At 39.3% G+C, this 13,113-nt stretch overlaps 2 protein-coding genes across 6 annotated transcripts in view; both read right to left on the bottom strand.

Annotated features, from left to right (window-relative positions):
* Nucleotides 1–946: 946 nt before the first annotated feature.
* Nucleotides 947–8,238, bottom strand: atxn7l3b (ataxin 7 like 3b). Of its 3 annotated transcripts, none has more exons than XM_079595795.1 (8): nucleotides 7,926–8,238; nucleotides 7,114–7,234; nucleotides 6,757–6,889; nucleotides 4,524–4,695; nucleotides 4,251–4,348; nucleotides 4,073–4,095; nucleotides 3,108–3,153; nucleotides 947–2,627 (listed from the first exon to the last, which is right to left on the bottom strand). In XM_079595795.1, exons 2-8 carry the CDS (start codon nucleotides 7,162–7,164, stop codon nucleotides 2,623–2,625), a joined length of 528 nt encoding a protein of 175 aa, XP_079451921.1. In that variant the 5' UTR covers nucleotides 7,165–7,234; nucleotides 7,926–8,238; the 3' UTR covers nucleotides 947–2,622. The 3 variants fall into 3 exon arrangements, with proteins under 3 accessions (XP_079451921.1, XP_079451920.1, XP_079451919.1); XM_079595794.1 differs by having other exon boundaries at nucleotides 4,037–4,095; nucleotides 7,926–8,216; XM_079595793.1 differs by lacking the exons at nucleotides 947–2,627; nucleotides 3,108–3,153 and having other exon boundaries at nucleotides 3,802–4,095; nucleotides 7,926–8,192.
* Nucleotides 8,239–9,329: 1,091 nt separating this feature from the next.
* Nucleotides 9,330–13,113, bottom strand: part of slc4a1b (solute carrier family 4 member 1b (Diego blood group)) — a 74,533-nt gene continuing 70,749 nt past the window's right edge. For all 3 annotated transcript variants that reach the window (XM_079595789.1, XM_079595787.1, XM_079595788.1), the window contains exons 14-17: nucleotides 10,720–10,961; nucleotides 10,452–10,621; nucleotides 10,159–10,332; nucleotides 9,330–10,025 (exon numbers count right to left, since the gene is read on the bottom strand). In XM_079595789.1, coding sequence (XP_079451915.1) covers nucleotides 9,945–10,025; nucleotides 10,159–10,332; nucleotides 10,452–10,621; nucleotides 10,720–10,961 — 667 coding nt within the window. In that variant the 3' untranslated portion in view covers nucleotides 9,330–9,944. The remainder of the gene's footprint in view (nucleotides 10,026–10,158; nucleotides 10,333–10,451; nucleotides 10,622–10,719; nucleotides 10,962–13,113) is intronic.

Below are 13,113 nucleotides of genomic sequence, written 5' to 3'. Positions count from 1 at the left end.
CAGACTTGAGAATATTTTAATATGATCTATTATCAAATTTGGTAATGAATGTAAATAATAATAGTATTAATAAATTGAGAGCACATGAACTTTGACAGCCCTAACCATACAATCGTAATATATATATATATTTATTTTTCTTTCTCGGACGCCCTAGCAAACTCACTTACATGAAAGCTTCCACAAAGAGATAGTTCCAAGACGAATGAACAAGAATATTTGTGTGCGATAATGTGTGAAATATAGCCTATTTAAACACCAATTGGGTCCATATAATTTCAAATAAATAAAGAATAAAGACCAATAATAATGAAATGCCCAAAGTGGTTAAATAAACAAACAAGTGTTCTAAAGTTAGGTCAGGGAGTACTTAAAATGTTACCATTTCCCCCCCAAAAAATATTTTCAAATGGATGTCATTGTATCTGCAGCAGTCTTTAAGTAAAAAAAAAAGGAAAAAAAAAAGTATAAATAAATATTTTAATTGTGAATCGTAGTTTGAATCTGTACTTTGGGACCATAAAAAAACACACAAAAAAAAACACATTTTTACTAAGGGGGGCCTTTGGCAGCAGTAGGCTACTCTGTAATATTACACAAGCAAAAGCGCTATTGTTCTGAATAGAAGCATTCCTTTGATTCAGCTGTAAACACAGACACGCAGAGTGATACAAACTGTGAAGTTTCACAATGCGTCAATCGCATTCTGAGTTAGTACATTTGATAACAAACGGACACGGAGTGTTGGACTACTGGAATGTAGCTCATCCAGTCATTACTGAGGACCAGAACTATCGGTCTATACAAAAAGTAGCCAGTTAATTTTCATATTTCTCAACTGCCAATGAAAACAGTTCCAAAATAATCTCTCGGTGGTCCGAGATGGGGGCCTTCACAACACCCAATCAATATTTTGTGAAATAAATAGTGTAGCACACACATGAAGCATGTTCAGAGTTCTGATTTGTTTTATTACATGGATGACATGCCCATAAGCGTATGGCTCACGGTCAGGATAGCAGCATCTTTCACCTAGTCAAATATATATATACAGTTACAAACAAAGTGAGACCGCACAGGACACCTTTACACTGTAAACATCTAATACATAAAAACAAATTGAGAGAAGAAAAACAAAATTACAATGATAAAGATATTCTCAAGACTTAATTCTTTCTGGAGATCTATGCCAAACTCTCTTTGTAACCAATAACTTACTATTGAATTTTATTGAATGATAATATGCTATAGAACTAGTGACATGACATAGTACAACTGTACCACATTTTGGCTATTGAACTACAGAGAAAGGAAACAACTCTACTGGATCATGATTCTCCCCAAAAAAACAAAAACAAAAATTATTAAAACATTGTGTAGTAATTACCTGATGGGGAACAGTTCACACTGATTTATGATCTTGATTTGCAATTAATCTTTAACAATTTCATTATTAACGGATGCAAAAATCCTCCCAGAATGAGAATGTACTCATGAAAATGTATGCGTTAGAGAATCCTGCACCTTATTTATGGGAGAGCTCAACTGGCCCAGCGTCTACGACTCGGCTCTTTCTGCCTGCCGACATGATGATCCGAGTTCTAACTTCCTCCCTGAGAGCATCGCGCAAGTTCCTCTATCCTAGATGTGCCATTTTTGAGAGACCAGCCATCAAAGCTGCATGAACAGGATATGAGAGATTGTGCAAAAAATTTCTGAAGACGAAACATGAAAAAAAAAAAAAAACGAATGTAAACTGAATGACAGAAGAATTAGTCCACATCTCCTCCACTGATCAGCATAACTCAGCTCACACAATCCTGTGATAAGGTAAACCGTGTGGCACTGTGGGTGGTGAGTGACTCCTGCTCCCCAGTGTTATTGAGAGAATGTCTCGTCTCTTAGCAAAACACACAAACTGTCCTGATTCTCCACACGCCGTTTAGGACCCAGCAAAGCTTTAAGAAAATTATTCACCAGACAGTTACCGTAATTATAATGTCTTATCTTTTTGTCAATAACTGTCACTGACTTAAAGACTGTTAGCATACAATATCAGTTACAACATTTTTCAACTAGCATGTAAAGCTTTGAAATTGGACCTTGAACATGCTAAATGCACCGCGAGGGGCCGTTAACACGGAGTCTGTTTTTGCATTCCACTGCGCTGCAATTCTATTGGTTTCACTGTAAACCGGCTAGACGGATGTGTTCGATTGTTGCGCTCGTGTATTTTGCAGAGTCACGTGCATGACACGGCATTCTAAGATAAAAGTAGTTGAACTATCAAAAAAAAAAAAAAAAAAAAAAAGTGTACTTGCATGTTTTTTTTTTTCCATTCCATTTTTCGACGCAAAAGTGTGAATGGCCCCGATATACTTCCAAACCAAAACTGAAGAAAGCTGACCTTGTGGTATGTCATTTTGAACAAAATCAGGCCAAAACAAAGTTCGTTTTGGGAGTCGAAACAGCTTGGCAAAGCGAACTTTCCGGAAAAGTTTGCTCCAGTTAGTAAATCCCTTTGAAACTACCATCGGTCCATGGCGATTATGTAATGGTAGGTGTGGCTCTGAGGCTCCGCCTTCTTTGATGTGGAAATCTTCTCCACTTCACTTCTTCTGTTCAGTCTGTCGAAACACAATGGAAAGTTGTAATTCTAATTGAAAGTGACACTGATTTTTTCATGTTTAATAATGTCAATCAGCTTACTAGCAATTGTATAAAGTGCTTTATAAATAAAAATGACTTGAATGAAGTGATGAATTGCAGAGCTTGTGCAAACATATCCAAATTGCTATCAGACACTTAACTGTTGATTTCTCACCGCTGTAATTTTTGATTTGTTTATTTTGCTATAGACAAATGCAAGCGATGCATATTAACTTATTCTTTTAATAGCTGATCTCAGTAGTATGGGCGGTATCGGGATGTTCGCTAATAGTACATCACTGCAAAAGTATTTCAAACTTATTTTTACCTCTAATCGAAGAACAAAAAATAAAACATAGCCGTGAGTATATCGGGGCCTTAACACTTGATACACTGTTAATATACTGTTAGAGATTTCACACAATCGGTTTGTTTTGGATGGAAGTGCACATACTTACCATTTTTATGTTTCATGGATTTAGATCTTCTTGGTGAATTTGGATTCTGTACAGAAAATAAAAAAGACGTCAAACATTAGCCTGCAGCCAGGATATGCAAATGAAAGCAATGAAAAGACATTGTAAAAGAAAGATGCAGGCAACAGTAGGCTACACTCCAGCACTGATTAGAGAGATAATGGGCGCCATTTTAACGATCTAAGCGCATGTTCTAAAGCACATGGCGTAAGCGCACTTAGAGTGTGTCCGAATCAACTTTGGCTAGTTTTACGAGAAATGGTCGGCGCGCCGGGCACATGGTCTAAGGGTTGTCCCTATTCGCTTAATAAGTAATGGGTGTGTTTTGGGCGTAACGTGCAATAAACCAATAAAGAGTCTCATCTCCCATTCCCTTTAAAAGCCAGTTGTGCTTGCGCAATGGCGGATCGCCACGGAATTTGCAAGCGGAAAAACTGAACGCTTCTCTAGTGAGGAAACTGATCTGTGCACAAGCAGACCATCTACGGGACAAAGTGTACGCGCGTTGTGGACCCGCCTATAGGCGCATATTACTAACACTCTCTTTAAATAACATTTTTTATTTTTAAAAAGCAGTCTATTTCAGTTGCCTCAAAATAGCAACGCGCCAAAAATACGCCTGAATGCATTTGGCATTTAAACACCGTGGCGCAGGACGTGAAAATGATAACTGCGTCGGGCTGAAACTAGCAAGAAACACTTGCGTCGCACCTGGCGCTGCATTGCACCGGCTGTATGATAGGGCCCTGTGTCTGTATAAACAGCTTGTATCCAAAACATTATTGTTGACGGAATTGTGGATAAGAATTCTACACCCTTTAATAAACTAATGTTACAGCTAAGTCTAGAGCACCAGATTGAGACCATCTAAGAGCAGAAAAAAAACATCCGTAACAGTAAAACAAACTTACCGAGAGTACAGGTTGTTTCAAAGAATGTAAAAATACCTTATCTGACTTTCTCTTCTTGGCTGAAAAGCAAAATATTGTAATATAATGTTAAAATGCAAAAACACACAGAGATATTGATAAATAGTTGCAGTCACTATTTATGCAATGAATTCCCTCGAGTGGTTTAGCAATAATCCAGAATATTCCCAAGAAAGGTGATGTATAACAGTCTCACCTTTCTTTTCTGCCCCATAAGACCAGTCATTGTCGTTGACATCATCGTTGTCTTCTTGATCGCTCTCTGATTTGTTCGTGTTGTTGCCGCTTGCGATTCTAAATATACATTTACACACAGACACACACATTACCCTCACATGTTCCAAAAGTGCAGTCACATGACCAGCATTATCAATAATGGATTCCAGAAATTCAGACAAGCACAACCCTTAATGAACATGTGCCTGGAGTTCAGGTGACATGTGATGAAGGTCATGTTTAGTCATAACACCTGCGGTTGGCGATGCGACTGCTGTTGCGGCCCATGCCGAGGCATTTCTCCAGGTGAGGAGCAAAGCGTGAGGCGGCGATGCTCCGGCTGCAGTTGGGACATACGCACTCTTTGTTTTTCCACTGGTTGTACACTTGCCCAAAAATGTCTACTCCAGGCTGGTCCACGATTTCTACAAGAGACACAGTGAAAAATTTGTTTCAGGATTTTCAGTCAAAGACTGCATAAATTTGGGTCAGTTCCTCTAAATACCGCATACATCAAGTCGGTTCACTTACTCACATTAAAATAAATGGGAGAAAAGCTGCATTCACACCATGCCATAATAACCGTAATGATGATTGTAAAAATGGTGGAGGGGAAGGGAATACGAAAAAATATATAGGACAGGACTTGATTTTGCCCATCTGGAATTGATTGGATGGGTGTGGTTTCTATTGCTGTGATCTCATGTGAGTGACAGGCTGTCCTACCCTCACACCAGTAAACACATCATATCAGAAAAGTGTTGCTGCAAGGGGGAGGGGGAGTTATTTTGATTGAAGATTGTTGTAAAAAATAATGATGTGCACGAATAAATCATTTATAATAATAATCCATACAATAAGAATGGTAAATTTTGCTTTCATGGTGACTTTTAAAGGGGTGGTATAATGCCCTTTTCACGAGATGTAAAAAAAAAAACGTCTTTGATGTCCCTAGAGTGTGGATGTGAAGTTTTAGCTCAAAATACTCCACAGCATGTTGGCATGTTAAAATTGTCACGTTGTTTTTGTGTTATTCCCTTTAAATGCAAATGAGCTACTGCTCTCGGCACAGGGGGCGGAGCTTCAAGAGCTTGTGTCCTTTTACCTCACACAGACATGCACTGCAAATTTCTAAAACTTTTAACCTTTTATGTTCAAACCGGAGTCAGACAATGATGGGGAGACTCAAAAAGAAGTGACAACATGTAGAATGCAACAGGACATTTCTGAATGGTTAGTTGATGAATTTATGTAGCTTATGTGTAGTTATCTTCTAGTCATTGATTAGCCTATTCTGTCATGATAATCTATAAATCGTGTTCCCGGCGGGGTTTATGTCAATTCTAGGGTTTTTGATGTCACTAACCCGGGGGGAATGTCAATGTCATGTAGTCCCTACCAGCCGTTGTTTTAGTCCTTAAAAAGCAATTTAAAAAAAGAAATATCTCCCGTTGTTTTGAACTTTGAGCGTTGTAACTTATCAGATGATGTTTATGCTCAAACAGCAACATTACACACTAACTTAAGTTAGAAAAGTGAAATCATAATCAACCACCCCTTTAAATGTTTATGGTATAGTTCATATAAAATTGTGTTGCTGATTTGAAATGCATGTTATTTAAATTTGAGTTTAAATGGCAAGCAGTTTTTGAGCTTTTGGTATTTCCACATTCAATAAGATAGGAGTTAGTCTTGCATGCTTGAAATAGCATCCTGAAGACATTGCAAATGGCCAATGAGTGAAATGATTTCCATTATGAGGGACTTTGGTTGTCTGCATTTAGATGTCTTGGATTATAGTGCAAAAATATGAATTTTGCCTTAAATGCTTTTTGGAGCTTGAGAGTGCTTTAACATTTGGCTCGATTTCTCTTTCAGAACCAGAGTTTGATTGCTCCCCCTCTCCCTGCTGGATTGCTGAATACACATTCTCTCTGCTTGCAGTGTGTCAATCCCACTTTTCAGAAAAGTGATTGAGAACACACACACAAACATATAGTTTTACAGAATCATTATTCGTCAATTGTGGTTCACTTTTTAAAGTGGACTTGGGTATGTTCCGCAGGTGCAAGTTAGAGTTTGGAAAACATTGTTCACTTCATCCAAATGGACCCATGTGTACACCAAATTCTTCTAAATAATTGGATTAGGATGGATATGGATTAGTTTTACGATCTCTTTATGAACTTTTTGAATCGTCAAAGTGGTAGTTGCGTAGCTGTCTATGCAGAGTACAGAGAGCTCTCAGATTTCATTTAAAATATCTTCATTTGTGTTTCGAAGATAAACGACAGTCTTACAGGTTTGTAACGACACAAGGGTAAGTAATGACAGAGTTTTCATTTTTTGGTGAACTATGCCTTTAACATAAGTGCTAAAGTGGAATATTGCATAAAACATTTGTGAAATAAAGCACCGTTTCCATACATGTATTCAAGAGACCAAACAGTTGATTGCCATAATCAAGAAACGTGTCAGAGTCTCACCAAAGTCTTTCATACTCTCCTGGTCTGTATCATCCATGAAAAAGTATCCCTGTTTGACAGCCCTGTGAACTTCAAAACAAAGACCCAAACAGGCATCTTCCACCAGGTCAGACAGGATCTCTTGAGCAAAGCCCTGTGGGTGAAGGGGCAACACATGCAACCATTAATGCGCTTGAATCACATAACAACATTCAGAAAGATTAACATCACATTCACTGGACACAGCTGGGAAAACCAATGAAATGAGTGTAAAATGTATATCATGAGAGACAAGCTTCATAACAAACCCGCATAAGCTTTTATTTATTCAACACAGATCCAATTAAGCAGAATATAACATGAAAAACAAAGGCTCACCTCCATCTTACTGTTGTCCATACTGGACAGAGACACGTCCTCCATTTTCATTTGCAAAAGCTCCAGGAGAAAGCACTGCTGTCTACATGCTGTAGTGCAGCAGTCATGGGCTGAGGAGAGGCTGAAACAACAACAACCCAAACAAAGGAAGACAAACAGAGGGAGGGAATGAGACAGCAATATATGATCCCAGCTGCAATTATAAAAGCATACAAAACAAAAGTCCTCACCGTGTATTTATGGATGTACTTATAATATTATGAACAATCGTATAAATGATACACACCGCTGTAAAAAAAAAAAAAACGGCTAGAAGAATGAGCAATACTCAATGCATTGCATTGAATAAGAGCCGTTTACACTGCATACTACAAACATTCGCATATCGCAATGATTAAGGCTGTTTCGTATTAACAAGGGTAACATGTATCATATAATTTTGTCAATCGATGATTGATCACGATAACACGTATCCCGTTTCGCCTTCGTTCGCCTTGACTGAAATTACAGGTTACGTTCAGAAGCTTGGACACAGATTAACTAAAATGCTGTAGTGGCATAATATAATAAGTGACAAAGTATGTCATTAAGTATGATCGATGCAATTGATTTTATTATTATAAAGATGTTTACAGGGTAAGATTTGCGTCCATTGGCTTGTATAGCCGCCCTCTACTGACTCACTTGAAAGAGTCGTAAGACAAGAGGTTATAACGTTACTTCATACTGCTTGCGAAAATCCCAACAAATACTGTCGTGTGATATCTATCTTGTTTATCTGTATTATATGGACATTACTGTCTGTCACTCACCAGTTCTGGAATGGAGGCTGTTGCTGTTGTCGGTCTGTTCACTCCACTGACTGAAGCTGCTCATCTGATCCAATCAATAATTAAATCTGTATCTACTAGGTCTTTGTCTCATTAATGGTATGCGCATGAAAGGGAACACATACAAAAGGTCCAACGAGACATTTTCCTTAAAGTATTTCCTCACTGACAAAACAAAGTTCCACATTCAGCGTTCAATCTCTTATCCCCGTCCGCAGACTTCCATTTCCCTTTACCCAGACCTGACCAATCGATCCTCGTTCATCGTATGCTGCTGAAATGCCTCATCGTCACCGCTAAATCGTCTAGCCAGGTCTGAGAAAAGGAAAATGGAAATTAAACGAAAGTTCTCACTTATCTTTTCGTAATTGCTATATATTCTTATACAGAGACACAACAACATCAATAAAGTTGAACTAAAATTAAAATGTAAACGGGAACCATAACAGCTAATTTAAAATATTAAAGTCCCCCTGGCCTGTAGTCAATAATTGTAAACTAATCTTTGATCGCCAAAATGACATATTTAAACGTTTTTTAATAATAATAAAAATATTTCATGCCTTGAAATAGCTTCTAGAACTACAACATTGCCTCATTTAATGCGGTTCTGTTAATATGCAAATTAACCCCGCCTCCACGTACTCCCCACCCCCTCCAGCTCGTTGGCGACCACACATTGATGGGGTATTTTGTGACGTCAGAAACACCAGCGATTTTAATCTGCGTTTTTGAGACTCTTTGGTTGACTGCAGTTTTAAAGAGAAAATACTCAGCACAGCAGTGGTGTTGACTTATGAGTTGCACATTGTTTGTCGTAAAGTAGCCTAAAAATACCACATACAAACACCATTGAAAGCTTGATTTTCACCACATGGGGACTTATAATAGTATCTCACTGTACAATAATAGTATCTCACTGATACTAAAATAATACTGTTGTATTATGTTTTGTTATTTGAAATCTTACCGGCTAGTGATTTATTTATAAGTAAGCTTAGAGTCATATTGGAAGGTTGAATCCTGTCCACGAACAAGTGAACTGTGCGTCTGAAACCATAATAATTCACATGTATGAATCTTCTTTTTTTACAGAATTTGGTTTATCAATAATGTTGGATGTTGCATATGGTAGCCTAGCCTACTATATGTGCATATAAGCTCTTAGAAATATTATTGATCATCGGAGAACTCTACCAATATTCCAATGGTTCTAACAACCATAGCTGCTCAAAGTAGTGGCATTTTCAATCAAAAAAAAAATAGTTTGTTAGTGTGAGTTCATCAGATGGCGGCTGCGTTGACATATGTAACTAACTTTAGGCTCCAATATGTAACAACATTCGGTTGATGGTGAAACAAAACAGCAAAACAACAAACTATTATGGCCACATTATGTAACATTAGAAGCATTTTTATTCCAAATATGCCACTGTTATGCATTGTCACATTAGCTGTTTTTTATTTTTTGGCCTGTTACATAGAAAGGAAATAAGCTTGTACATGTTTTTTTTAATGTAGATCTATCTGACAGCATTACATACTGCAGACAGCAGAAACAATTATTTAAGAAATACACTGCAGGTCAAAATTTTGTTTTGAAAGATCATTACTAGCCCAATGACATCTAGACCAGTAATAGCGCATCTTTATGGGGGCAAAGCAAATCTTCTCCAACAAGACAAAGTATTTGTAAAAAAAAGAAAAGAGAAAAAGACCTAGGCTACATTAATCATTTCTTTATAATGGAGGGACAATATCTTATCTGTGAAATGTGCTGGTCCAATGTGCATTTTAAAGACCTTTATAATGCAGTACCTTACTGAATATTAGTGCAAAAGTTTTAAAAGGCACTTAAATGTTGCATGTCATGATGACGTCATCTTGTAAGAACTGTATTAGACCATTATAATATCAATTTAGAGACAGAAAAACCACACACACATTTTTCATGTGCTGGCTGCACTCTAAAAAAAACGAGTTTAGTTGCAGGAAAAGGATCTATAATGGCATCTGAGATTCAGAATACATATCCACTCCTGGCTCCTCTTCAAATGTTGCCTTGGAATCATCACCGTCAAGCTAGATTGAAGATACAAAGTACAATGAATTATTATGAAAAGTTAAATGTAAACAATGACTTGGAATATAGCATGTACGTCAAGTGGACTACTCCTAGGCTTCTCTTGACTAGGCTCTTCAGTGTGCCACTTACACATTTGATCTCTTGCTCAGTGAAAAGTCGTCCAGTCATGAACATGCGCAGAGGGATGGTGAGTATCAGGATGAATGGTAGAGCCAGTGACACAGGGCTCGATTTCACCATCCACAGGACTGCCAGACACACGATCTGGATCGCAGTGAACACGTGCATCCTACTGGTGCTGACCTGCAGAGGGAGACAGAGACCACATGCAAAAGGGAACCAACCTTGAGAATAAAACATTTACAAGAAGAAGAAATCGAAATGCAAAGTATTCCAATAGAGTAATGGTAGCACAGACATACTCTTGTAGCATAGGGTTCATTGGGGTGATATTTTTTGGGAATAAGGAGGAGCAGAATTCGATCCCAAAGCTGAATCCCACTGAGGGATGTGATTCCCATGTAGAGAAAGATTCCGAAGAGAGCCGCAATAGGAATCATTTTTAGAATGGGCTCCATGAGGATCGAAAGACCTGCAAACGGACAGACAGAGAAGATGTTAATGTATCTTTAGGAGGCATAGTACTGTAAGAACCAGGTTTAGAAGAATGTTAGACGTATGTCAACATACCAACAAGCAAAGCCACTATTACTCCACTGACTCTCTGTTCCAGAACCTTCTCAATCTCAGGTTTTGGGCCCTTGCTCATGACAGTCAGGGCATTGGCATGAGATACGGATCGTACGGTTGCGGCACTCAACCAAGGAACACCAAATATGGCACCCAGACCTCCCATGCTCACCAGGATGAGAAGATCCATGTGGAAGCCAGAACCCTTGACCATTTTCCTCTCCGGTTTACTCACGATTAGTCTTGAAAAATGAGAGACAAGTGAAAAGATCAGTTTATAAATACATTAGGATTGCAAATCATTATTCAGAGAGATATATTTGTTCTATTTTTATGTTCTTTTGAAAGCATTAGTAGAATCTTCCATCTTCAATCTAGCAAGGGTCATCACACTAACCCAAGTCACTTTCACTTTCTGTCACACTGTGTGTAATACTGCTCCATATAACAGTATATTTTACTTTATGTAACACTCTTAAAATAAAGGTTCCAAAAGGGGGTTTTCGCCATGATGCCATAGAAGAACCATTCTGGGTTCCCCAAAGAACCTCTCTGTGAACAGTTCTTATAGACCCCCTCTGGTGAAAATCACGTTTGAATGTTGTTTACATGTCTATGTGGTGTTTATAATATGCTTTAAGTCAAATCATGTGCAAATTCATGTCAACACCATGACTGAGTATTTTCTCCTTAAAACTGCAGTGAACCAAAGACAATGTTCAAACTGTGGTTTGAAATTACAGTTTTTTTCTACGTCACAAATATATTGAAATCAATTCCGTCAAGAGGGGGAGGGGCGCGGTTTAGCATTTAATTAACTACCGGTATGCTGCGAAGCAGGGGAGTATAAAGAGAAGCCAGGTATATTTTTCTGTTGATATGAAATATCGGGTAGATAAAGCAATTTAGCAGGTGCATTATGTATATGATTTATATTACGATGTTATGATGAATTATATGCCTCTCTCCAATGGCGTTCTGAGTTGTTCAAAGCGTTTCTAAGGATATTGTTTTTTTGGAAGGCAGCTGTCTGACTGAGATGGTGAACGGGAACATGGTTTGTGTAACATTAGAAACACATTATTAGCGGTTTGATAATGTAATCAATTACCGTTATGTGTCGACGTTGTAGAGAGCGACACATAAAGCGCATTACGATTCTGATACATTGACCCTGTATAATTCACTCTTCCACTTCTTCTGAATCAGTTTCTGGTTCAAACATATATGGCTGAATTAAACTATTTCCACTTGCCATTGGCAAGGAGTGGTCTCTCCTATCGACCGTCTTATTTACACTCGAATCACTGGAAGGATACGGGTTCTATCCATGATTTCAGTCCTAAATTAGTAGTGATATTGGTAGCATCACTGCTAATTTATTGTTCATCTGTCATAATGGCGAATACATCGTATGTGTGTCTACCTCTGAGTGCAGGTGAGGACACGTTTGAGCTGCATTCGGTGCGGTTGGAGCTGGAGTCCGTGGAGAAGCAGATCCGTGATCTGCTGGGGAGGCAGGCCGAGCTGCGAGACCGACGATCAGCGCTTGAAGCATCACGCGCCGATGCTCACAAGTCAGTGGTTAGTAACTTTTCGACTCCGGTCTCCTCTACTCCGTGTATTTCTCTGCACAGGACCCGAGCACCCCTGGTTTCGTTTACCCCGACACCGACACAGCACCATGGACCCTGGGTGATGCCACAGCGGAAGACACGAGCCAGGACCAGAGCAAGGACCTCTCCGCCCCTCCCGGTCTTCGAGATCTCCACCCGGAACCGCTTCTCCCCTCTTCGCGAGACGGAACGCGACGACGCTGTGATCATCGGCAGTTCCATGGTCCGGCATGTCCGCGCTACCTCAGGTAAAGGTATGGTGCGCACTCACTGCTTTCCTGGTGCTCGTGTTCTCGATGTCGCTGCGCAGGTCCCCGAGATCCTGAACGGTGACGAGCGCGTCGGAGCTGTCGTGCTGCACGTGGGGGTGAACGACATCAGGCTGCGGCAGACGGAGGTTCTGAAGAGGGACTACAGGAGCCTGATCGAGACGGTACGCAGAACATCGCCTGAAGCAAAGATCGTCGTGTCTGGACCGCTTCCCACGTACCGACAAGGACAAGAAAGGTTCAGTAGATTGTTTGCACTAAATGAATGGTTGATGTCATGGTGTAATGAACAGAGACTGCTCTTTGTAAATAATTGGAATCTGTTTTGGGAGCGACCTAGGCTCTACCGTGCTGATGGCCTGCACCCCAGCAGAATCGGAGCGGCAGTTCTGTCGGACAACATCTCCAAGACGTTACACACCATATGACTAGTAAGTCAAAGTCCAAATCACATTCTTTGCTGTCCCAAATTAATTGATTTAAGTACCAGTGTAGAACACTATATAGAA

Source organism: Phoxinus phoxinus (assembly GCF_949152265.1).
Source record: "Phoxinus phoxinus genome assembly, chromosome: 21".
Lineage (NCBI taxonomy): Eukaryota > Metazoa > Chordata > Actinopteri > Cypriniformes > Leuciscidae > Phoxinus > Phoxinus phoxinus.
Note: the sequence above shows the minus strand (reverse complement) of the source record. Positions and strands in the feature narration are given on the sequence as shown.